General features: G+C 45.3%; 1 protein-coding gene across 1 annotated transcript in view; it reads left to right on the top strand.

The window, feature by feature from the left end:
- The window catches only part of PDGFRL (platelet derived growth factor receptor like), a 580,529-nt gene that overhangs the window by 278,184 nt on the left and 275,291 nt on the right, over positions 1–27,054 (top strand). Inside the window, exon 3 of the mRNA XM_078678941.1 lies at positions 13,170–13,321. Within this exon, the coding sequence (XP_078535067.1) occupies positions 13,170–13,321 (152 nt within the window). The remainder of the gene's footprint in view (positions 1–13,169; positions 13,322–27,054) is intronic.

Genomic DNA, 27,054 nt, shown 5'->3' with positions numbered 1-27,054 from the left:
TCAAGAAAGCTCAGTTCCAAGAAATCCTGTGCTGCCGCCAGTATATTCCAGGGACCAATTAGTCCATGCATCACTGCTAAGGCCATAATCCTTTCGCCAGGACAAACCAACTCATGAGTAATGATAGGACTCATCAGCTGATTAAAATCGACGTCAGGAGAAACCGGTCCGCAGAGACACAAATCAATGGCCCAATCGAAATCACAGGTCAGGCAGTGAAATGCAGGCTGGACACAGGTGAAGTAGGAAAATCGAAAAGAGAATCCATATGCCGTGCTCAATATCGCTAACGGCATTGTGCCATAATATTCAAGCATGCGATTGCGGAACAGCGTCAGCAGCTGCTGGGCGGGGCCTTGCACAGGAAGGACATCCATATTTAAAGACACAAAAAACCACTAGAGCGCCCGCTGCTAATGCAAGCAAAAATGGGAATCCACCAAACAAAGTGGAAAAAATAGAATGAAAGAAAGCAGGGATGACTCCAAAAATCTTTTCAAAGGAAGTCACAAGACCACTGCTCACAGTTTTAAAAAAATGTGCCAGGCCCTTTGTGGAGGATGCGTTAAAGATAGTGCGGACCATCTCGCTGAAATGCAAAGGCAAATCAGTATTCAAAAGTGCCTGAACCTCTATTCGGGTGTTGGCTATGTGAAGCACGAAAGATTCACGAGCCGAACTCAAGGCCACCTCTTCCTGGGACAAAAGAGCCCTTATTCTTGCCATGCCGTTGAAATCTGCTCTCAAGGTTGGTATTTGTGGCCAGATGGAATACTCCCTATGTTCATGTGTGGGAGGATATAGAACATTTCTGCAGCAAATAACACATTCACTCACTGTAACGATAAAAGGTATACCTTTTACCAACCCGCAACAGTCTTCATTATTGAGCATTAAGTAACTACCATTTTCTAATAATGTAAATGTGGGGATGATAGCAGGAACTGGTGTGCCTTGCAAAACGCAAGCCATATTCGGTCGGTCTTTGTTACATGAACCGTGTAACTGTATGTGTCTACACATTAATAATGATCTGGCGTCTCAGTACACTACTCCCCAGTCAGATAAACTTCTTGATCATCTTTGAAACATCTGTATGTGTATGGAAGCGACCAGACTTCATGCAGGAAACCGCTACCTAACGGTTCATAACGACCAATGGGTACATATTTCATACAATTTGAAAACTTATATAAAGCAAAAGGCAGCGTTATTAAACCGTGGATAAGCCACGTTGCAGCAGTGGCTTCTGCCACGGAAAAAGGTAAAGATTCTAACCTTTCAATATGTAACATAGAAAAAGTAGCATCACGCATTGAAAGCAAGCGTTGTTTGTCAGTCAAAGTAACGGTGCAAATAAAGAAGAAACGTTCATGTACGTCCAGGGAACCTTACCATTTTTCAGAGTCTGAAGGGTCCATGCAAATTGCATGATTGACCGTAATTGATTCTGACCATGGTATAATACTGATACTTCATCATGCACAATATCGACAACGGACGACACAATATTATCCAATGTGTAAATTCGAGAGGAAAGCACGTTAATACTATTGTCAACAACTGCAAGCACTTTCTCAAGATTCGCCTGATCAATAGCCCTAAGGCGTGTAGCAGCCTCAATCTGTGATAGTTTCCAAATTTCATTGTAAACTGCATATATCCACCTTTTTGACCTGCCACTAGCCGGGCCTTTAATGAAATCATTTAAATCCACGTCTGCATTCAGTTTAGAAAGGTGGCTTTTAACTGCAGGTAAAGTTGAATGTTTCAGCCAATTTTGACACAATTTGCCTACAGAATAAGTTGTGACAGTGTGGACCAAGTCAAAACGGGGATCTGATCTAACAGTTTTAAAACCGTCAGTTAAACCCAAAAATCGATTTTGCCAGGAATCAGCACTACGATGCCAAAGCAGCCAACCTTTTGGATTCATACTGGAAATGTTAAAGGAAGAATTAAGGAGTAGGGCCTGTAATTCTCTAATGGACAATTGAGTAAAATTACTCCAACCATCATATTCCTCCAACTCCGGGATAGTAGGGGTGTTTAATTTTTTAGAAGTAGCCAATCCAAAGCATGTGGTCTGGGAAATTGTTTCATTTAAAAACAACATATGATTCGGGATGAGACATGCACGGTGCAATGCCTCAGTGCCTTGTACCTGCCAGGCTCTTGAACCCCAAACAGATTTAAGGTCTATTGTTTCTTTCCATAACTCGTAGCCTCCAGTAACTAATTGATCAAGGAAGGCCTTCGAATACAACAATTTAGTATCGGTAAGTCTAACCTTGGACATTGGCTTTTTTAGAAATTTAAAATAAAAGGACTCGGGATTGGACTGGTTAAAGTCAGTGAAATAAGTATACTTTTTCAGAAATGTTTCAGAACTGCCTTGTGTAGGCGCTGGGCAATGTTCCCACTGTGTAAAATTAACAGTATCCCTTCGGGATGATGTTTTGTGTAAGAAGTGATTGCCATAATGTTGGTAGCAAAATAAATCACCATAATTAGCAGATTCTAAATATAAATCCTCAGCATCAAAGGCAGCATAGTATTGCAAATCAGAAAACAAACTTTCTACTGCATTAACATCCCAGTCATCATAACGAATGTTTTGTTTTACCGCATCCCCCATATTCACTCTAAGTACATTCGGAACATTAACGACTTCCGTTGGGCCATGAATTTGAAACCTAACCGCATCCCACACAATTCCATCAAGGACAGGCCATGCTGTGATGTTAACCAAAGTCAAGTCTCTTTTCACTCTGTGTGTAGAATGTGACGAGGAAAGTGGGGCCAAAGTTCCATTTAGATGTGTAATGCATGTTCTTTCCTCGACATAATGTCCATTGAGGAGTCGAAAAAAATAAAACACAAAACCAATTGACATAAAAAGGTAAACTGAAAAAAGGACCAGCCAAATGTATGTCCAAGGGGGAATCAAAAAATGTTTTTTAAACAAGCTGGCATAAACTGCAATATGAGAGGGCTTCTTCGAGGCAAGGGAAACAGAGTCAAATGAAAATCTGGATTCCGTGGCTAAACGTGCTTGCAGGTCAGGCATGGACAAATCAGTGGGGGTAGGCATAGTCTGTCTCATCAATGTTAGTTCCGGGTAAATTATTTAACAAAGGACTGGAAATTGCAGGTAAGTCGATGGCCACTTCAGGTTCAATATTAGAAGCAGTGGGCATAACTGAATTTCTCACAATGGAAGGACAGGAAACAGCCGGTGTCATGCTAAGAAGAATCGGCCACTCTGTGTATCTTGACATTGTCAATTGAAATAAACCTGTTTTCCTTACGACCAGGAAGTGGTGGTAAAATGACTGTTCTTGTGCCCTTCACTCCAAGGACTGGAACTGGAGCTCGATAGGAAGGACCAAATTCTTTCTTGTTATCGATCTTCTCTCGAACCAGTTCTCCTACTTGGGGTAGCCAGCCTACTACCGGGATCTGCAACGCACCATCCGATGTGGAGGGCAAATGTTCCTTTGCAAGACTGTCTCTGGTCTTTTGTAGATTCTGTAAAACATTGCAATGTTCATCTGCGTCAAAGGAAGTGGCGTGAACCACACAGTCTAGACCGTCAAGGTCAGGGACGTACATCTTGATGCCAAAGAGCATTTCGTATGGGGTCCGCCCACCCAGAGACCTTCTAGGGAGATTATTTAGAGCACGCTGCACGCCATTGAGGTTGGTCAGCCAATTTCTGCCAGTGCCTATAACTCGAGCTGTCAAAGATTGCTTTAAATCACGGTTCATTCGCTCCACTACACTGTTACCCTCAGGTCTGTATGGAGACGAAAACTTGACTTGGACCCCCAACGAAGTCATGGCATCCTTATACGCCTTAGAGGTGAAAGCCGGACCCTGATCCGAATGGAAGATACCACAGGCAAAAATCCCTATAAAGACACGCAAATCTCTAATGACAGTCCGTGAATCAGCGCTGCGATGGGGCCACACCCACACAAAGCGTGTGCATGAGTCAACTGCTACTAAGATGTACTTATACGCAGTATCAGATGAAAAATGACCGCAGTGATCTAAATAAACACAGCCCAGTGGTTTATTAGAAATGTACAACTGTGTCTGTGGCGGACGCGCAGCAGTTGAAGGTTTAATCTGCTGGCAAATGTCACAAAGAAGGACATAATCACACGTCTGTTTGTACAGTCCCCGCCACCAGAAACGTTGTTGTAATAGAGATACAGTGGCTGAGACGCCCGCATGCGCAGACGCCACACCTTCATGTGCCGCTGTAATCAAGTCAGCCCTGCGATCCGAGTTGGGAATCAACCGTTCCCCAACATCAGGAATTGTCACAAAAGGAACCTTTTCGGGACTTAAGTGGTATTTGTACTTCGAAGGGAACCCCGAAGGATGTTTACTACCCTTCTCAGAGGCAGCAACTGCCGCCAAGATGTCACTATCAATCTTGGTTTTGGATCTAGTAACCGCTGCAACTAAGTATGTAGATACCGCTGATTTCGCCGCCTCATCAGCAAGCGAATTTCCAACAGCGTGAACTCCCACGCGCTGGTGGCCAAGAGTATGAATTACATAAACGAGTGGTAACTTATCCCTAAGTTCCGCCACTCGAACCCAGATCATCTTATGTTTTATTGTGCTACCCTTGGAATCACGAAATTCATTCTGAATCCAAAAGAACAAGTTTTCATTGTAAGACTGAACACAGTAGTAAGAATCACTTACAATAAGAGTAGTAACACTTGGATCTGCGTACTCCAACGCTAGTAAAAGAGCACGAAGCTCTGCCAATTGTGCGGTGCAATCGCCCAGGGGCAAGGTGTGTACCTCACTGGAAATGAACTCATCGTTCAACATAGCACCGACCACAATGGCGCATGCGGAAACGTAGGCATGTTTAGAGCCATGCGCAACCTGCGCCGAGCCATCAGTGTAAATGATGCAATGGAAGTCCTCCAACGGCCGCAAAGCTAGAGGAGCAGGATGAACGAACTCATACTGCAAGTACTCCTGCGACCGTAATGAGGCGTCAAAAATAAACGCGACATCCGTGGACGTCAAGGACGCAGCCCATTGAATCCACCGAGGGTGCAAAGCTTTTGAATTTGGTACACTGGCTTTCGTGACTGCCTCCAAATGAGGATAGGGTGTTACCACTAACATGCGTTTCCCCTGTGACAGAGCTCGTTCCGTAAGAATCGCCATCTGTACAGCTGTTAAAACCTTTTCCACAGTGGGAAACCGCAATTCAGCCGAAGTGTACAAGTGAGACTTGTAAGCAATAGGTACTGTGTCTCCTTCATTAAAAGTGAGGTACGTGAAACCTACCGTCCCAGGAATTATTCTTATTACCAGGTTGGTGTGGTTATCTCGAGTCAGTAAGTATTTAGAAGCGAGCAGATCAGCCTGCAAGGACTGCAAAATGGCTGAATGCTCAGGCAGCCAGCATGATTTTGAGAAAGTTGGTTGTATCAATGCATACAACGGCTTGATACGCTGGGCATAATCCGGAATGTATGTCCTTCCGGAATTTAAAAAGCCCAGTAAACACTGTAATTTTTTCAGTGTTGTAGGAGCGCGCAACTGTGCGCATTTCTCCAAGAAGTGAGGAGCCAAACCTCTACCTTCATTGTTTAGCTCATAGCCGAGGAACAACACTGTGTGTTCTGCAATGTGCGATTTTGCAAAATTAAATTTGTAACCCATATCTTCAAAGTTACAAATAATCGAATTTACTCGACACAGATGCATCCAAATTTCGTCGTCAGTGAGATAAATGTCATCCACATACGAACAAGCATCCGGGTCGATTCTCTCCAGTAGAGTGACTATTCGGGAGGTGAAAACACCAGGACTATTCTTGTAGCCCATCGGAAGACGCCGGAAGTGTTATTGCACACCAGCGCTCGTAAAACTTGTCCATTGGGAGCTGAAGCTATCCAATCTGTGGGCATAGAAACCGTTGGAAATGTCAAGCGTTGTTTTGAAACGCTTACGCACTAGACTATCCACTAGGGCAGAGCCGTGAGTATTCTGTACTGCACAGTTACGGCAATGCGAGTTTAAATGCCGGTAATCCAATACCAAACGATATGATCCGTCAGGCTTGGTCACAGTAAAAAGAGGATTATTCATCGGTGACACACATGTTGCAATAACACCCTGATATTCCAATTGTTCAAGGATCTCTGCGACGGAAGCTTTTGCCTCACGCCGAATGGGATATTGAGGTTGAGGCTGCGGCTGAGACCGCAACGGTATTTCGTGGCAGGGTGACAATTTATCCCAACCACATTGGTTACGGTACAGAGCCGGTGCGAGAGCCCGAGCCCACTCTTCTGCAAAATGCTGCGCATGCTCCTTCGAGACAGTGTTCGCGAAACTGGGGAGGATTACCTCCTCCCCTCGCGGCGCCGCGAGCACAAAAGGTGGGGGCCAGTCAGCCTCCGAAAGCAAAATGTCATATATAGAAGAAAGATTCTCCCAAAATACCCCTTTGACGGTACGCTGTATGTCACCTTCAATTAACAGGACAATTTCATAAAGTCTTTCAGGGGGAGCAAGTCTTGTATCGGCTGTTTCTATTACAACGTAGACTTCAGTCGCTGTCACCTTCAGTAGTGGACGCAGCGCCTCTCTCACTATGGTAATCTCCGCCGCGCTGTCCAGCAAGGTCAGAGCCAACGTCAGATTCCGAAGCCGCGTTCTCACTATCTGTGGCATATCTATGCGCTGTTAAGGCTGCGACCTTCTTTTTCGCAAATTGTGGTCGCTTTTGCGCAGAATCCTCCTGCTTCGCAGCGCCGTCTGTCTGGCGGGGCTGGCCACGTCCTTGTTGGCCACCACGTCCCCGTCCGCCTCCTCCTCCACCGGTCTTCGGGGCCGATGAGTCCTGAAAGGAACGAGGAGAGCGTTGATCAGAACCCTGAAATCGATCAGGTGATTTAATCATCGCGCGGTCGCGCAAATCATAAACTTTTTCAGTCGGCGCAGGAACTTGTGGCGCAGGATAAGAATCCTGTGTCTGCTGTTGTTGCTTCCCCTGTTTCTGTTTCTGAGGCCAATTTTGTTTCTTGGACTTGGGTTGTACATCCGCCGCAGCAGACTGCACTTGCGTTTGTTTCTTTTTCTTGACCGCGAAATACTTCAAACCTTTACTTGTGCGACCGATTGTTTCATAAGCGGCCACTACAATTTTCGCCAACTGGCGGGGTTTTTCGGCATCGGGTATAGCTGCCAAAGCATTAGACACCTGAAAGTTCACCGCGTCTCCTTTAACATTGGAGAGAATGAGATCGCATACAATCTCAAACGAACCACACAGGCGCATACCCAATTCGACAGCCGCCTCCGGTCCGTGATCATCCTGAACACGTCTTACGATCGCAGGCAACTGCGTCATTGAAGGGGTGCCAAAGCACCTCGTAAAAACTGCCGCAAAAGTTTTTCCCCAGCTTTCACAGTCGATCAGTTCGGGAGCTAAATCCTTAGGTAAAGTAATCGTTAACATCCTATGTTTATCAGCAGGAGTAGAATTTGGGAACACAGCTTCCAGCTGGTCAAACTTCTCGGCAAGCCAAAAAGGAAAGTCATCCTTATCATCAGGACGCTTACCAAAAACCGAATTGACCATAACTGGATTCAATTTTAAACCGCCACGTTCCGTTTGAACGGCCGCACCCCCGGGTGGACCTCCCGGGAGATGACGACCTATGTATTGCACTAACGCTCGAATCACAGCAATCGCGACCACATGTAGTCTACGAACATCCGCTAGGGGACAAGCACCGTGATTCGGGTGCGGGGTAAAGCCCCCCAAAGCAGGCCAATCAGTACATGGAATGGAGAGTGGGCCTAACCGCGCAGCTGACAAAGAGTGGGGGAGGGCGCCATCAAACCAAACGCGATGCTGCCAATGATTAATAGGTATTTCCAGTGCCCTGTACGGAGTATAGTCAGCCGGTACAGCGGAGGGTGTGTAGTGGAGGAACACTTGAGAATTCGCATCCACTTCCGGAAACGTAACCCAAGAGTAAAACAGTTCAAATGGGTACGCCGGATCTGCACACACCACAAAAATCACAGCCATGCCCTCCAATGGGACAAGATAAGTCTGCAAGTGGTTGCGCACCGTAATTCGACTATGTTGCGCAATGGCCACTGCCGCCATGATATCACTGGAAATACTGAAAAACAAAGAATACTTTGTAGCACAACTGGGTAGTAATTCAAAGAAACCATTTTAGAAAGAATCAAGCTTGAAAAAGACCTATTTTCATAAATAGGTAGGTTTCACCGACACCCCGTTTTCCGGAAACGGAAGTGAAGGGGTTAAGGTTTGAACGATATACTACTCGAGTGTCATGATATAAGACCACCGAAAACGTTGGGCGCCATGTCGCAGAGTTTCTGTTCTCACACAGAACTGTGCACAGAGGATTGGAACCTCGGCGAATTAGGGTGACCCAAAACTCACCTAGGTACCCAACAAACCCCTTACCGAGCTAGCTACAGTGTCTCATTGGTCATTACACACTCCCAATGTTTAGACAAACCAGAACATGAACTTACAGTACCTCAGTATACGTGGAACTCATGAACACTCTTTCGTTACTATCATTACAAACCAGAACATGGAGTAAAGAAGAACACTTGTGCATTTGAAATGTTTATTTACTAATGCAGTCTTCTCAGGCGCAGTATCTTAGATAATACAAGCAAACATATTATCAGTAGCAAAATTACCAGCATAGTTACTAATCCATAAAAAGCGAATGGTGACAGCATGTTAACATGCTGTAAATGAATAAGAGTTAAGAACCCTTATATCTCACCCTCCCTAACACACATATTATAATATTTGCTAAAAAAGGTCTCTTTGGTTTATATTAGGGCGGGCCCATACCTTAGTTTCCTAGCATGAAGGAATCACATCAGCATACACCAGCTCTCTCTGCATGCGAACCGCATCAAGTGTGTGTTATGTGTCTTGAGCAAAGCAATATAAAACCCGCCTCAAGCCCAGAGTTGGCAGAAGCCGCACTTATGTTATGACTATGAAGTCGTGGAGATCAGACCTCATAACAATTCTGTATCGTGTTGTTCTTGAAGCTTCAGCACTCTCTGTACAGACACAGTTCATCAAGCAAAGCTGATAGCGGAGCAACAACATATCATTCTCATGTAAACCACAATGAACTACTAGGTTGAAAGCTAAATCAACAATTAAGTGTCGTGTGCAGATGTTGCAAAAAGGAAAAATGGCGTTTAAACCTCTAATGAGCCTATGCTAATTTAACACGGTATAAAGATATCCAGGAGCTACATGACAGTTTCATATGGTGGCGGTGTCTGCTAGACACCACCATCCATATCAGGATGCAGGCGGGAGGGTGCATTTCCGCGGTGGCAACGGCATGCGGTGTTTGTGTTTGGGTCCCGTTGCGGGCCCCCAGGATGTTGGGGGGTGGGGGTGGCACATGGAGGGTACCTATGGTGAAGGGGGGGGTTGCACATGGCCTTTGCGTGCACGAAGCGGCAGGCACCGCGCGGTGCCTGCCGCTTTGTGCATGCAAATGCACTGTTTTCATTTTTTACATTGTGGGGGTTGCTGCTTCGAGCAGCAACCGCCGCAATGTAAAAAATACAGGATGTGACCGCCAGGGTGGCGGTCACATCCTAATTGCCATGGAGGGACCGCCGCTGCTCATGCGGACGGTCCCTCTTACTCAGGGGTGGCGGACGGACATAAGTCCGTCCGCCATCATAATCGGACCCTATGTATGAAATGCAGCCTATCTTATATTTACCTTAATTTAATTAGCTTCCCTGCCTGTAATGAATGACTGGTTTGCATCATTAGCAAATTGCCCCTATGATACTCTGACGGCACAGAGTACCATGCATGTAGTCCTCTTTTGTAAAAATTACACTAACCAGTAAAAACGTTTTTCCTGTTTTAAGACCCCTCAATTTCTTCCAATGCCACCCTGCTTATCTTTACCTACAATCTTTGTCTATTCTGGAGCGATAATGTAGTATGCCAAGCTTTTTGTGGGCTGCATTTTATGCCAGGAAGAACATTTTAATTAATTTAAACTGTCCTGACTAGGATTGGGTAGTGTTTTTAGCATGGATAAGAAATTCTCTCTTTCTGATTTTATGAATTGTGTTTATTGCTGTACACTTTTGTATTAAGGTTTTAAGAAATAACAATGTTTTTTATTGCACTTTTATGATTTTACAATGAAATCAGTATTTAAATGAAATGATGAACTGACTCCCTTACAAAGGAGAGATAGGAAACAGCTCACTGGTATTGTCAACAACATAATTATATTTTCCGTTGTGTCAGATTGGTGAGAAGGATTTTGTAATGTAGGGTGTACTGTATAATTAACCTGATATACTACACCCACTGGAAGTTGCATTAATTTTACATTAATAACATTAAGCGCAATGCTTTAAGAAGGCTTCAAATGTAGGTGGCATTTGGCAATCAGATCGATCTAAGATACTGTGTGTATGATTAAAATAAAATCTGCATTCCAGTGTACACTTAAGAACATGTATGTTCAATAAGTACACTATGAGCGTACGCTACATCAATGTACGAATGTGGAAGCTGTATCTCAGGATAACTTATTGTTTTGCTTCTTTTCTGTCACCTGATGCTTCTCTCATATTTGTACATTTTTTGTTTTGCTATATTGAGTTTTTTGAGTTTGACGAGCAAAATAAATTTCCCTCAAAGGCATCAGAGCACTAGCAACCCAAACTACATGACACCCAGTAGGTCTGGTCTAGAATGATATTATTGCCAAGTCAAGCTAAACAGAACGATTTTAGTGCTTTTCTAAACATACAATGGTCTGGAAATAATCTGATCGAACACTAAGCCTAATGCTTAGCTAAGCCTTAATTCCTAGCCTAACAATAGCTCTATTCCTAGATATAACACCCCAAGTATTAACCCAAAACCGATGCCTAACCCTGCCTTTTAACATACCACGCTAACCCTAATCCAAAGCATTTTGTTATATCATACCACAATGTTAGCCCCAACCAGCTCTCTTCCAATCCTAACAATTTTGTGGTAGTGGTGTCTTAGAAGTGTTATGTAGATGTAGTGCATTGATGCATCAGTAAAAGTCAATGTAGAGGTGTCTATCTAATGGTTTGTAGATACGGTGAATTTAATGTAGTGTGAGTGCTTCCACTGTAACTTAAAGCTCTTTACAATATTGAAAGGGAATCATTTAAGAAAAAAGGGGTACAAAGTATTGCAGTTGATTTGTTTTAAGGTAAAATGCAATGGTTTAGAAACTGCAAAAATTACAAATGTACAGCAATCCTTTAATGCTTCACAGCTTTCCTGTTATCACTGAAACGCGGTTCTTGGAGCTTATGTCCAGAGTGAAACGAGGCTCACCTAATGATCCGTGCCCTCCTAAATTTCTGAAACATTTTGCCTGGGAATTCTCTGGCCCGTTTCTGATCTTATTAAACTCCTCTCTTCTACAGGGAAGCATACAGAATTCCTTTAAGGAAGCAGTGGCGATCCCTCTGCAGCAAAAACAAGGGGGAGGGGAAGACTCCCTGCTTTTTAAAAAACTACTATCCAATTTATTTGTTACATTTTCAGGCTAAACTAGAATCTCATGTGGCACACGTGGTTTGTGCCCATCTTTAAATTTTGCAATTTTTTAACATGCATCAAGCTGGATTTTACCATAAACGTTATACTGAGTCTGATATGCTGGTAGTAGTAGACAATATGTGTAAGGTCTGTGATGATGGATTTACCTCCGCTTTGGTATTGTAAGATTTGTCTGCAGCTTTGCCATCAGTTCATTTGGGTTCTTTTAAAGCCTCAGCTTCTCGACTGGAGTGTGGGTTCACTTAGAGCTCTTCCCATTTCCCTCACTTATTCAATAATTATATTAGACCTTTTATTCAGGCTTTGAATCTCTTGAACTGTAGAATCTACAATTACGCAAATCTCCGTTTATTATCAGACTTGATGGCTCTCTTACTTCCCAAAGGAATTTTCAATCTATAATGTGTTTATCTGGGATTAGATGGGTAGCAACTTTTTAAAACATAACGCAGAAGAAACAGTAATTATTTTAGTGAACAACAAAGCTGATCTAAGGACTTCTTTAATCTGGCCACCAGCATTGGGGATGCCTCCTTCCCTAAAAAAATCTTCAAGAAGCCTGGGAGTGATAATAGACCATGAGCTAGCTGTCTTTAAAATCCCAGATAGGATCAGTAATCTCTAATTGTGTTTATAAGATCCAGATCATGAAAAAATAGCTAAATTCCTGACTAAAGAAGACCAAATCATGATGGTGAGGGTCTCAATCATGTCCGCCTGGATTATCTAACTCCCTTTACTTGGCTATCACTAAAGATCATGTGAGTAGAAAGCAGATTATACAGAATGAGGGCGGCTGCTAGATTTATTTCTAATCAAACTTGATACTGTCATAGCATTCCACTATTACTAGGCCTTCAGTGGTTTCCAGTGGAACAGAGGAACATATTTCAGGTATGTTGCATTACCTTTAAGGCCCTCCATGATCTGGACCCCTAATTTATTTTAACTAGAGTCAGGAGTTATTCTCCTGGTTGGTTACTACATTCCTTTTCATCCAACGTGCTTACTATCCTGACTCTTATAAAGAAAAGGATGGGTGGTATTGGGTTTTCGGTACTAGCTCCAACCCTTTGGAACTCTCCCATTGCCCTTCGCCTTAGTAATGACTTTATGATGTTTAGAAAGGAGTTACAAACTTGGTTATTTAAACAAGATTTTCATCTATAAACGAATACAGCAGTGCCTCTTCCGGCTTTTACTAATAAACCTTTTAGCGACAAGAAACCTTAGGTTGTACGTGTGCTGTAATAATAATATCAACATAAGACAACATGCGCATATGTTCTTTGATTACAGTAACATTACTTTTGTTTAAAGAAAACAACTCTTAAAACGCGTTTCCTACCTTTTCCACCGCTGCCACCTCTCTTCCGTTAAGGTATTGGGAGTACAGTAGTTTGTCATTTACAGCATATCGAAAAAAACAGGATGGGCAGATTCACAGATGTGGGTAGTGAAAACAAAGTGGGTCATTCACCGTGCTCTGTTTCTCTCTTTTTCTATCCAGCATTAAACAGAACGAGAAATACAGCCAGTTGACCCTGGTGAACACCTCTGCAGCCGACACCGGGGAGTTCAGCTGCTGGTCTAAGTCGTGTGATGGGCCGGAGTGCAAAAAGGATGAGTCGAAGAAAGGTTCCACGTACATCTTCTTCACAGGTATGCTCAGTCAGTGCCAGTCCAAAGTGCCTTGGATTGTGTCTCATCTCTCAATACAGCCTGTTTTATGGGGACAATTGATTTTAGAATTGTATTTTATGTCACCAAATATTGTTTGCATCAAAGGTTGAAGGTTTAGTCCCTCTTGTTGAAGGAGTGGGAGTGGTAGTAATTATGCTACCATGACTGTATATGGTGGTACCGGCCATTTAAGTAAATATGGCACAAGGATAGCATCTGTCCTTGATCTCATGATGTCATGTACAACTGCATGCTGCTTAGGATGCACCAATCTAGGGTTTTAATAATGTTCTGTCACAGCTCATAGTTAGGTAACCTTCAAGATTAATTCTCGTATGGAGGAAGTGTACTGTCACATATTAGGTCTATCCATTACTTTCTTAGAAGGCAGCGTCCTATGTAACGGCAGGCAGCTGTTTGGGCTTGAACAAGTACAAATGGCAGGGTTATGCGTAAACAACAGTGAGGACTCCAGAGGAGGTGCACATATTGCCTGTGTGCCCTTATGCCAGGAAGCATGACGCATTCTGTCATGCAGTGGAAGGTTTTCCCACTGCTCCATAAGTTTGTGCCTCTGTACTTCTGGACTGTTACAAGGGCTGTGGGCAATCAAGACAGCTGAGAAGAATGACTGAGCCAGCGTCTGCCCAAGCCTGTCTCAAAACAGAAGTTCCAGCTGGAGTGCCCTCCCCATGGACCTTTTCACACAAAGAGCTCTGATGAGAGTGGACTCGGGCTGGAGGCGGGCGCAAGGCATTCCGTGCCACATCCAACATGGCCCCAGCATCCAAAGCCTGAATGGATCAGCGGGTCCTGAGACACAGAACCACTCCAGATTTCCAACAAGTGATGTTGGACCACTGGGGGCCGCTTGACTGAAGTTATAGACTAGGGGGGTGGTGGGGGTCCAGAGTCTAGAGGAGGCAACACTGCACACACCCTCACCTGTGTCCATGATTGAAAACTGAAAAGGAAATAATGAGGGTGGCTAGAGAGAAAAGCTTAATCATGTTACAGGTACATAAACGGATTCTACCAAGACCTATCTGTGGTTGCTCACCAAAGACACAGAAATTCTGCCCAATCACAGAATTCCAGAGAGATAAGAGCATCAAAGATAAATGAGGTCATCTCTTCCTCCTCATCGTCTCATAGAGTGCCCAACTTTGTGAGTTGCGCTTCTTGAGGCACTTCCTAGGCCTCGCTAGGGGAACTAGAACTGAGAGTTCACAGCCAAGGGACAACAACAAGACCCACAGAAGTAATCATTGGAGGATAGTAACATGTACTAGAAGGGATTCTAAGCCTTATTCTGCCACTATCGCCCAGGACAGTGTGGAAAAGTAAATTTTGCCATGTTCTGTGTCCCTACGTGTCCCCCATCCTATGTTATATGTGCACGATTAATATGCATATGTATTCCCCATGATCGATTAAAGACGCAATTACAGTTGTGTCCATCTCTAGTATGCCAGTTTCCAGTTCTCGTGAAAGCTACGAGCATCAGGCCTATGTAAAGTTATGTTGCCACGTTTTACAGTGTGCACGTTAAATTCATTGAAAAGTCTCCGTTTCTAGGCCTCAAAAGGGCCCGGACTCAGATTCAGCTCCTGTCTCCTGAACCCTCGCTGAGGAGCGATACAGCCCCCACCTGTATCCCTGACCCTTCACTTACTTCCTGCCTCACAGTGCCCGGCTCGGCCTGGCTCTGCCTGCCAGTCTGCCAAGAGTATGTTATGATTCTAGTTATCAGTCCAGCCCTCCTTCTCTGCATTCCTAAGCTACTGAATCGCATCAATAGTTTCAGTCATCGTCTAGCCTTTACGTCTCCATGTAAGAGAAATACTGTATTTATGATCATTTAATATTCCTCAACACACACTACATGTAGAATAATGCATGCACCAGTCTTAGTGTCTGTTAGCCTTTGCCCTGATAACTTTTGGATTCTATCAACATGTTCTCTAAACATCAGATACTAGATAGTGTTTAGGTACATGTCGCTCTGACTCTCCAGACTTTCGTCTCTCCTTCTAGCTCAGAAGTCATAGCCCCCAGCTTCTCCCTAGTCACACGTCATTGTCAGTTTGCGCGCACCACTAGGTTAGAGGTCCCGGCTCCTCAGGTAGCCCCCTCCATGTTCCCGCCCCATTTATGACATATTTTGTTACGTTTACATCACATGTCTATGTATACGCCCTGTTCACGCCTCTTGTTACACCTACTTTCACCCTTATCTTTCGCGACTGCTACGAACCCCACCCACTGTTCCGCCTATTGTATGTACTGTAATGCAATTGTTTTAGTATATATGCTTGTGCACTGTTATTAAAAGTTGCTAGCCATCCCAGATCTTGCCCGTGCAGGTTGTCCTGTTCCTGTCCTTATGCTGTATTAAACCTGCAAACTCCTACTACCTCGAATCTTGACTCTTATTTATTGAGCTATCTGTTATTGTTATATCCAGTCAAAAATAGAGGTATTATTTATTTATTTACCACATAATGGCGCCCGAACAGGGACTTGCCCTTTCCCCACGCGCCGGAGAAGCCACGCAAGCCCCCTGATCCTCTGCAGCCGTGACGGAACCATACCGTGCACGTGCAGATATTTCTGCTTCAAGTATCCCTCAGGCCCGCGGAGGAGACGGAGGTTGCGGTCCAGCATCCAGACGAGGCGGTGGAGGAACGCGGCGAGTCCCGACCAGAGCCCAAGCCGAGAGTCCAAGGTCCGAGGTATCCGGAGGCCCACCCGTAACAGAAGTCCGAAGTTCGTCCGTCCGGCGTCGTAGCAGTCCAGTCCAGTCCGAGGCCTTCCGTTCTTGCTGCCCGGTGAGTACCGTTGCTGGGGTAGTATCTAGACAGGGTCAATTGCATTGTCTCTGGTCCGTGGGTTTGGGGTACACAGATCCAACACGAAGTGTCCACTTAGGTGGATGCGGGTCCTGACGTGTCTCTTTATGAGACCGGTAAGTTTCGTACTGTTTTAGCAGTGCATCTAGTTTCTGTTCTAGTCCGTTCTGTTCTCGAGAAATTCATGTATTCTGTTTTCAGTATTCCAGGTAGTATTTTGTCAAAACTGTTAATTTAAATGTCATTCATGTATTTCAATGTCGTGGTATGAAAGTGGTGTAATTATCGTGTTCATTGTGTATTATATTGTGTCTAGACTACAGTTCAGTCATGCCACTGCTCTCAAAACTACGTCAGTTAAAAACTAGAAAAGGTCTGTTAGAAGAAGCAGTTCCTGTCCCGCCCAGGGACAGTCCAGGTCATTTTATGTATCAGAAGCATGGCATAAGTGCCATATTATATCTAGATTTATGGGTGGAGTACACCAAACAGTTAGAAGAAAAGTACAGATGGCCCGTATCGGGTACATGGGATGCCGAGTGCATCATGCGAGTAGAAGAAGTATTATGGAAAAAGAAAGCCAGACAGTCACAGAAAAATGCCATTGAGTTATGGCGCAAAGAATCTCATAAAAGAACCGAAAAAGAAATCAGAAAGTCAGAATTAAGTAGAGAATCCTTAGAAAGAGCCCAAGAAAGGGAATTAATCGAAATAGGTGAACGAGTTAAAACCGAACAGTCAGACAGACAGAGGAATGCCCTCATTAAGGGTATGTATCCTCTTCTTGCCGAGGGCTTGCCAAAAGCAACCCCGGAAGCACCATGTAATTTTCCGCCACCCTTAGTTCCGACCAAGCTACGTCACAAACCGACCGCAGCTGATATTTTTCTCTCGTCCTATTTGGACGACACAGTCCCAGAATATGCAAATCCTGCTCAGCCAGCTCCCGTGAATAATGTAATTCCTGCTCCTCCAGTCACCGGGGCACCTGTTGCAGTACCTGTTACGGTACCCCCGGTACAAATCCCCGCCACATCAGTCACTCTGCCAGCACGAAGAGTATCAGTCGATGATTCCAGTATAGGAGGTCCTCCTGGTACCCCGCCGCCAAATAGACGTTTAGGAGCAGTCGAGTTACATGAACGTGCGTTACAGCGTACGTCCAAATATAAGTCCATTGCAGAAATCAGGCGACTTCTTACTGAATGCTGTTATGATCCAGTCCCAGGCGAGGATAGTATGGTTATATATTCCGTACGTATAAGGCAGGTGTCCGAGTATTTGGTCACCCTACCGAATATGAAAGAAGATCTAGACAGAATGTATCGTTTCATTCGTACAGGAGACGATCCAGAAAGTATTGGTGAAGTCATGTCTCTCAGGAAAGCTGAGATCCAGTTCATGTTATTAAAGTTCCTGATCAATTGTTTAATACGGGAACAAGATTCCCCGACTAAAGATCCGGTCGAAATGAAAGTTCTGACAAGGTGGAGTGATAACATAGCCGAGGGTAAGCACAAGACCCTCAATAGTATAGAGAGTATGTACAAGAAAATACGTAAAGAAATAATAAGGTTACACGAACAACGCAAAGAAGCACAAGTAAGCGAGAAAGAAAATGACTCTTCTACTGAAGAGGTAGACGACGAGAATACCGCCAGAATAGCGTATGTAGGTAAATCTAGATTTCCAGACCGACGGTCACGCCTAGAACACAAGAAAGTCTTCCATCTTCCGGCACCGGAACAAGGCTCTCTAGAACAAGTATTTCAAGCTACCGATCAAATTCTGAAATCACGAATCGGTTATAGTGAGTTAAGTACTATGCATGAACAAGAACTAGCCCGATCAGCAGTCCGATGGATTACTGATTCTACCACTTTTCCAGACGAAATAGTGGCACAAATGTTTCTGAAATTGCCCCCAGCCGAGCAGCGACTGGTGGGTATGTATATGATCCAGCACCTCATTACACTGTATGAGGGTCAACATTCTGATCCAGGTCCGTTACATGATATCCTGAACGAGTTACTCCAGTATAGATGGAAAGGTTTAGGTACCGATTTAATTAGTGTCATTCTAGAACAGCGCCATAAATATAGAACGTTTCTGAACCCGCATTTTGTTCATGTCTCACCTCCAGAAAGTAAACCGTTTTATATAGACAGACAGAATCCGTTACGAGAAGTACACCCAGTTAGGACAGCGGGTGGTGAAATGCAACGAGTATTTGTTTACACCCCAGTTACCAAGATGGAACTCTTAGAAATGAAGAAATTAATTCCCTGTCACGACAAAGATCCAGCAGGGTTCCACCGAGAATTAAAGGACATGCTCCGTATGGGAGAATACACGTATCCAGATATTATTAAAATGCTAAAAGTCCTGTTGCCTGCGGGCATATATGAAAAACTCAAGGAAAAGGATTGGGAGGTGGGAGAGAAAAAGATAGATTGGACAGCTCTAGAAGCTGAAGAAAATACACGTGTACCAGGTACCGGTCTAGGAGGTAAATGTAAAGAATTACCTGAACTATTAATACAAGTTTTACCTAGACTATTAGCCACTAAAAAGGAAGACTGGGATGCAATCTCAGCCTGTAAACAGAAACAAGACGAAGATACTAGTGATTTTTATTCTAGATTTGAGAAATGCTTTATAATAAACAGTGGTCTCAAGACGAGTAGTGAGTCATACCCTCATCTTTTTGTTACTAAATTAGTCGAGAATTCAAGTCCACAAGTTAAAAATCGAGTTTTGAAAGTCGAAAGTACCTGGCAAGCTAGTACCCCGTGAGCAACCAACAGTTTTGTACAGAGTTCCCCAGGGGAGAATCAAGAAAAAACTTTTTTCCTTTTTTTCTCAGCCTCTCTTTTCTCTCACTCAAATAAAAAATGGGGGTTTAGTGCATGAGTGTAGACCCTCTTCAGAATGTAAGGATACCTCACACAGGCTCACGGCAGGACCACAACTGTTGTCCCAGCCGATGACCGTCCAGCGTCATCATTGGTATCCTGCTCCTACGGCAGGCTGGCGGTGCAATGCCCGTCGGGCAGCGAGTGAAGCTGCACTTTAGCGGAGATCTTCAATTCCGAGGCCAACGGGTGTGTGGGTGTGAGGGGCCTATAAGGGGTGCAATAGTGAGCGTAGTGGGGTGTTCTTAAAAAAAGTCAGTGGAGTCCTAAGTGGAGAAGGTTTTAATGGTCAGGCTCACTGCTTTATTAAAAAAGGTTAAGGGGAATTAAGGAGTGGAGAACAATGAGACCAAACCTTTATTCAACCCTTATTGTGACAACGGTCAACATGTTTCACGCCCTAAGGGCGATTCATCAGGACCTAGTGCTCATATGATTGCTAGCGTCCCCCGGTTTGGGAGGACACTGGTATACGACCTGTGTTTTGTCGTTCTCAAATGATTCCTTCAGAGGGACCTCCTGGAAAAATGAGAAAAAATATAAGCAAACAACCGATGATGTCAAGATAACGATTGACAGGGGTACATCATAATTGTGCCTATATCCTGGGTGTCAGAGCAAACGTGCCCAGTGGCTAACGTTGTTTTAAGGTGGTGACAGGGTCGGGTGGTGGTGAGAGTGAGAGATATTTAAAAATGTACCCAGATATATATACACATATCCACAGTGCGCTTGGGTGAGTCGCTCTGCATGATGATGCCATTCCGGAAATCTATAGCATGCATCTACGTGAAGGCGTCATATTCTCGCCTGTGTGAATAGTACACGGAAGTAGTGGCACATCCTCACTGAGTCAAACGGTGAATGGCGCCAACAGTGAAGTGTTTCACGTGCATCTGTAAACCAAATATTGACCCACAGACGCTATTAAAAGCCACACAAACCATTAGAGGTAATTTGACACTCTGTGAAACGGGGAATTCAACGCTGGCAGTGGGATCGAATATCCAGCGAGGAGATAGTAAAAAGAGTAAACATGCCATGCTAAATGTGCGCGTTTGAAAAAACGCCAGTATGGAATGCACTATTCCACTTACCCGTTAGGAGACCTCTTTCAAGCCTCACGAGCTGTCCAGGTGGGGCCAGCACCGATAAGGGATTACCTATAGGGGAGGTAGCTTATTTAACGGGATCGATGGGAAAGGCTAACTAGTAGATCGCCTGGAGACGTGACTGAAATGGCTGCAAATGGGCGCTAATGTGCAGGCAGCCACTCAGAGCTCGGATCAACACCTTACCTTAAGAGTCGGCGGTGGCAGGCTTCTCTACACCTACCCCTCCCACTGGAACTCTGGTACTGGACAGCCGGCGCTGGAGTGCCGCTTGTCCGGTGTAGATAGGGAAAAGTAAAGCGCGCGTAAGGGGTGTGTCAGACCAGTTGCTGGGTTACGGCGCTTGGGTGTAGAAACAGATGAGGGGTTTAACTACGGATAGCGCGGACCAAGCCAAAAAGGCCGCGGCCATCTTGGAATGGTTCTGGAACACTCGCAGGGCATGTGTAGGGGCATGTGGGAATGGTCAATTAATTCAAATTAGTAATAACTCTCCAGCGAGTCTTGCCCTGGCCTGCGCGAGTTTAAGACAACGAGAGGGTTGCTGCGGATAGTGGTGAGGCCAATTAAAGGAATTGTTATAGAGTCTCCCAAGGCATGTGTTTAAGGCGTATTGTAAAAAGACCACTAGTTCAGGCTCGGGAGGATCGCCCATGGGGCACGTGATTCGAAATCACGGAGGTGAGCGAAGGCTGGGCTGGAGAATACATGTCCCAAGCCATAAAACAACGGAGTCCATCAATGGATGGATGTGGAAATCTAGCACGGCATGAAGGAACACTGGCAAGTGGACAACTGGTCCGGATTGGTCACTATCTGGCGAGTGTCGCCCAGGGCACCCCGTCATTAAGTCCCAAATCGTCGCTCTGAAGACGATGTATCCATCTCTGTTCATATCTGAACAAGGCTGGTTGATTCAAGTTCGGTAAGGACTCAATCACAGTCCAACGAATGTTCTCTGGAGAGTGGTTACTGTCTTTACAGTGTTCGTACAGCCTTGTGTGTGTTTTGTGACATCGGATGTTACTCTTGTGCTCCATTATTCGTTGCTTGACTGGACGCATTGTCATTCCGATGTACAATAAGTCACAAGGACAGATCAAAACATAGATGCATTTGGCGCTGTTGCAGTTAGTGTGTCTGCTCATTGTCCAGGTGAAGTTCTTATTGAGTACAACGGTCTTACCCTGGATGGTCTGAGGGCAGACTACACAAGAACCACAGCGATAGTGTCCAGTTACTGGGGGGAGGTCCCAGAGCGTATTCACGGATTGAGTGCTGGTCTTCTTTGGACGGGTATGGATAAGGGTGTCCTTCAGGTTAGCCGTCCTTTTGAACGCAAACCTGGGGTGTGGTAACTCCATGCCTGCGGAATTGAGAATACCCCAGTGGGTACTGACAGTTTTCTTGATAAATGTGGAGTTTCTTGTGAATGAAGTAACACAGGTGATCTTATCGTCTGGCTCCTTGGGGTGTGTTTCAAGTAGGGCCTCCCTGTTGTTGTTGAGGGCTCGTTTGGTAGATTTCTTCAGAAGTCGTGTGGGGTAGCCCCGGTCGCGGAGTTTGGTTTGCAGGACTTGTGCTTGTCGTTTGTAGTCTGCAGTTGAACTACAATTTCTCCGGAGGCGGAGAAATTGTCCAAAGGGGAGATTATCCCTTAGGGATTTTGTGTGGTGACTGGAGTACGGCAGAAGGCTGTTCCTGTCGGTCTCCTTCGTGTAGAGACTGGTGTTAATTGTAGTTGGCTCCAAGATTATACTGAGGTCCAGATAGGGTATAGATTTGTCGGAGATGGTGCCCGTGAACTTCAGAAAGGGATCCTGTTGATTTATCCATGTGCAGAAGGCCTCACATGTCGTCCGATCCCCCTTCCAGAACACCAGGATGTCGTCGATGTACCGGCGCCAACACGTGAGATTTTCACGGAATGGGTTGTATTCAGGGGGGTAGATACATTTTTTCTCGAACGATGCCATGTATAGGCATGCCAAGCTCGGCGCGAAGGTCGAGCCCATCGATGTCCCGCGGATCTGATGGTATAGATTGGACTCATATTTGAAAAAGTTTTCTGTCAGAGCAATATGTGCCAACTCCATTATGAATGAAACCGGGGTGGGGGACAGCCACTCCTCCGATCGCAGGAGGGCGTCCACGACTTCCAGCGTAGCTTGTTGTGGTATGTTTGTATACAGTGCTTCCACGTCAAGAGTTAAGAGAAGATCAATGTCCTCCCTGCCGTCCATGTCGTCGATAAGTCGAAGCACGTCTCTCGTGTCCTGCAGATATGACGGGATGGATTTGACCAAAGGTTGTAGAAAGGCATCGCAGAACTGAGAGAGGGGTTCTAAAATTGAACCGATACCAGACACAATGGGTCTACCTGGGACTGGGGTGGTACCCTTGTGTATCTTGGGCAGGGTGTAGAAGTATGGTATGACTGGGTCAGTGGTCACCAGAAATTCTGCCTCTTTTTTGTTAATCCATTCGTTGGTTTCCGCTTCAATGACCAGAGACATCACGGTGGTGGTTAGTCGGTTGGTTGGATCATCCGTCAATAATCTGTAATGGGTCGTATTAGCCAATTGGCGTCTACACTCCTGATCATAGTCGTCATAGTTCTGTATGACAGTGGCTCCCCCCTTGTCAGCTTGTTTGATGACAATGGAAGTGTCCTTGCCAAGGGAGGAGGCTGCCTGTCTTTCAGCATTGGAGAGGTTGTTGAAGGGTTTGATTGATGGTTTGTTCTTCATGGTTTGCAGGACTGCTCTTTCAAAAGTCAGGACCTCTGGTGGAACCATCCCATCAGTGGGGGTGAAGGAGGAAGGTTTCCTGAGTCCCGTGTCCTCACAGGGTAAGTCGGGCCGATTGTGGAAGAAAGCCCGAAGGCGTATCTTTCTAAAGAACTGCTTCAGCTCGATCATTTCCTGGAATGAGTCAGGTATCGGTGTTGGGACAAAGCCCAGTCCTTTTTCCAGGACAGTTTCCTCTATAGTAGTCAGATTTCTATTGGAAAGGTTCACGATCAAACTCTTCTCCCTCTGGTTGTCGCACTCCTGGTTTCCACTCCCGATGACTCTGGGGTCTGATCTTGCCACTGTACACCCTTGTTGCCTCCTCGCTTTCGCCCTCTTCCTCTGCCCCAACCTCTGCCGTGAAAAGGTGGCGGATTAAGTGGGTAGAATTGCGGGGGGCCCTGTGGGTAGTATGGATATTGCCATGGTGGAGGTACATTGGGTGGGCCATGGAACACTGGTCCTTGGTGGTATCCTTGTTGCCAGGGACGTGTGGGACGTGCATTTCTCGCCGGGTAGCCTCCACTAGAATCACTACTCGTGGAGCCCCTCCTGTTGTCTGTGCCCGAATTGTCGTCCGAAGAATAGGTGTTCTTCTTTCCTTTAAAATCATCCTTGAGGTAGGGATAGACCTTCTCCTTTGCAAACTTGGCTATGTCTTTCTCTAATTTGGTAGTTTTCTGTTTGAGCAGAAAGTCGTAGTGGTCAGACATCTCCTGGTTGATCTCAGCAAGTTTTGTTGTAAATGCTGGTTTATTGTTTTTAGACGTTGCATTTTTCATGGTTGTTTCGATGGCAGAGATTTTCTCTTGGAGCGCTTCAGACAATCGTATAGCAGTCTGGCTAATCAGGAATAGCAGGTCCTTGGTGCACTTCCAGGAGACCTGGCACCAGTCTACTTTAAACCGTTTGTCGTCTAAGAACAGCCTAGGGATGATATTGACAATCAGGCCCTATGGAGCTATATTGCTCCTCAGGTATTCCGTCATCATTCGCCCGTGTATCGTTATCCTGATCAGTTCCTTTTTCATTTCATTAAGTGTAGACCAATCATCAGAGGAAGTTCCTGATACCACCGCTGGAGGATTGTTGAGGAGTGAAGGCGTGTTCCTTAATGTTTCAGCAATAGTGTCTTCGTTAAAACTGAGGCCCGGGACATCCTCCATAGTAGTATTGGATGCGGATGGGGTCGGGGTGCCCTGTGCTACGTAGGCCAGGACAGAGTGTCAAAGAAGAACTCAACAGAGTATACTCTAGGTTTGTTGTGTGGCTTGGTCCAAGGGGCGGCAGATCCTTGCCCCTGGTAACCTTAAGACAAGCTAGTTCCCGTGCTAGAAGCACGCGTAAGCTGATATCAAACAGGGGGAAGAGGGGTGGACGATTTGTGGGGGGGGGTCCAATGTACTCGTCCTGAACAGCAGCAACCAACAGTTTTGTACAGAGTTCCCCAGGGGAGAATCAAGAAAAAACTTTTTTCCTTTTTTTCTCAGCCTCTCTTTTCTCTCACTCAAATAAAAAATGGGGGTTTAGTGCATGAGTGTAGACCCTCTTCAGAATGTAAGGATACCTCACACAGGCTCACGGCAGGACCACAACTGTTGTCCCAGCCGATGACCGTCCAGCGTCATCATTGGTATCCTGCTCCTACGGCAGGCTGGCGGTGCAATGCCCGTCGGGCAGCGAGTGAAGCTGCACTTTAGCGGAGATCTTCAATTCCGAGGCCAACAGGTGTGTGGGTGTGAGGGGCCTATAAGGGGTGCAATAGTGAGCGTAGTGGGGTGTTCTTAAAAAAAGTCAGTGGAGTCCTAAGTGGAGAAGGTTTTAATGGTCAGGCTCACTGCTTTATTAAAAAAGGTTAAGGGGAATTAAGGAGTGGAGAACAATGAGACCAAACCTTTATTCAACCCTTATTGTGACAACGGTCAACATGTTTCACGCCCTAAGGGCGATTCATCAGGACCTAGTGCTCATATGATTGCTAGCGTCCCCCGGTTTGGGAGGACACTGGTATACGACCTGTGTTTTGTCGTTCTCAAATGATTCCTTCAGAGGGACCTCCTGGAAAAATGAGAAAAAATATAAGCAAACAACCGATGATGTCAAGATAACGATTGACAGGGGTACATCATAATTGTGCCTATATCCTGGGTGTCAGAGCAAACGTGCCCAGTGGCTAACGTTGTTTTAAGGTGGTGACAGGGTCGGGTGGTGGTGAGAGTGAGAGATATTTAAAAATGTACCCAGATATATATACACATATCCACAGTGCGCTTGGGTGAGTCGCTCTGCATGATGATGCCATTCCGGAAATCTATAGCATGCATCTACGTGAAGGCGTCATATTCTCGCCTGTGTGAATAGTACACGGAAGTAGTGGCACATCCTCACTGAGTCAAGCGGTGAATGGCGCCAACAGTGAAGTGTTTCACGTGCATCTGTAAACCAAATATTGACCCACAGACGCTATTAAAAGCCACACAAACCATTAGAGGTAATTTGACACTCTGTGAAACGGGGAATTCAACGCTGGCAGTGGGATCGAATATCCAGCGAGGAGATAGTAAAAAGAGTAAACATGCCATGCTAAATGTGCGCGTTTGAAAAAACGCCAGTATGGAATGCACTATTCCACTTACCCGTTAGGAGACCTCTTTCAAGCCTCACGAGCTGTCCAGGTGGGGCCAGCACCGATAAGGGATTACCTATAGGGGAGGTAGCTTATTTAACGGGATCGATGGGAAAGGCTAACTAGTAGATCGCCTGGAGACGTGACTGAAATGGCTGCAAATGGGCGCTAATGTGCAGGCAGCCACTCAGAGCTCGGATCAACACCTTACCTTAAGAGTCGGCGGTGGCAGGCTTCTCTACACCTACCCCTCCCACTGGAACTCTGGTACTGGACAGCCGGCGCTGGAGTGCCGCTTGTCCGGTGTAGATAGGGAAAAGTAAAGCGCGCGTAAGCTAGTACCCCGTCCCAAATGCTCCAGATGCTCCAGTATCACCAGAATAGAATCAGAGAAGAGCAAGAACACGAGAGAAGACGTATGAAAGACACGAAAATGAAAGTACTAGTTGCACAATCTGTTCCTCAAGACAGTCAGAAGAGGGGTCCGAATCAAGCCAGTCATCCTGCAGCTCCCGTTAAAGGGACATGTAATTATTGTAAACAGCCAGGTCATTTTATAAACGAGTGTGCAGTTCTGAAACACAACATAGCTACTGGTAAAACTAAAGAAAGACCACGTCCGCCTAGACAAGAACAAGTTTCACAGACTTCTCAGCCACAGAATGCACAACAGACAGTTCCAGCACCGCAGCCTATCGCTGCAACACAACATGTTACACAGCAGATGTACCAGTATGCACAGACAGAGTATCCAGAGTATCAAGCGTATTCATGAAACAGCCTAGAGAGGGAGGTAGGCTTGCCTCTCATCGAGATTCCTGTAGATCAAGAAGGTCCCTATGTTCACAGTCAAGTATTAGGGAAAGACAGAAAGTTTCTGATTGATACAGGGGCAAGTAGGACTACCATTAGTCACGACGAGGTTCCAGGGCCTCCGCTCTCAGGCTCTAGAAATGTTTCCCTTGGATTTTCAGGAAAGCCTATTGTTAACGAGATTTCCAAACCAGTTACTCTTGAAGTAGGTCCATTGTCCCGAACTACTGATCTACTGCTTACGAAGTCATGTCCAGAAAATTTGTTAGGCATTAAGACACTGAAAGAATTAGGTGCAGTTATTTGCTGTTCCCCAGAGGGGATACGTTTGTTTTTACGTGACTTCAAGGGTCACTATGTTTTACGAGATTTTGATCCGAGATTGTCTAATGTTCCGCAGCATCTATGGGCGCAAGGTCCAACTGATGTTGGCTTCATGCAAATCACACCCCATCGTGTGACTCTCAAGCAAGGTATAGTCTTGCCACGAATCAGACAGTACAGATTGCCACCTGAGGCTGTAGCAGCCTTATCCAAAATTATTGACGAGCTCATTGCTCAAGGAGTAGTTGTAGAAACTGACTCCAATGTATGTAATTCTC

This window comes from Lissotriton helveticus, chromosome 2_2 (assembly GCF_964261635.1).
Source record: "Lissotriton helveticus chromosome 2_2, aLisHel1.1, whole genome shotgun sequence".
Lineage (NCBI taxonomy): Eukaryota > Metazoa > Chordata > Amphibia > Caudata > Salamandridae > Lissotriton > Lissotriton helveticus.
The sequence above is the reverse complement of the archived record's forward strand: the minus strand, read 5'-3'. Positions and strand labels throughout refer to the sequence as shown.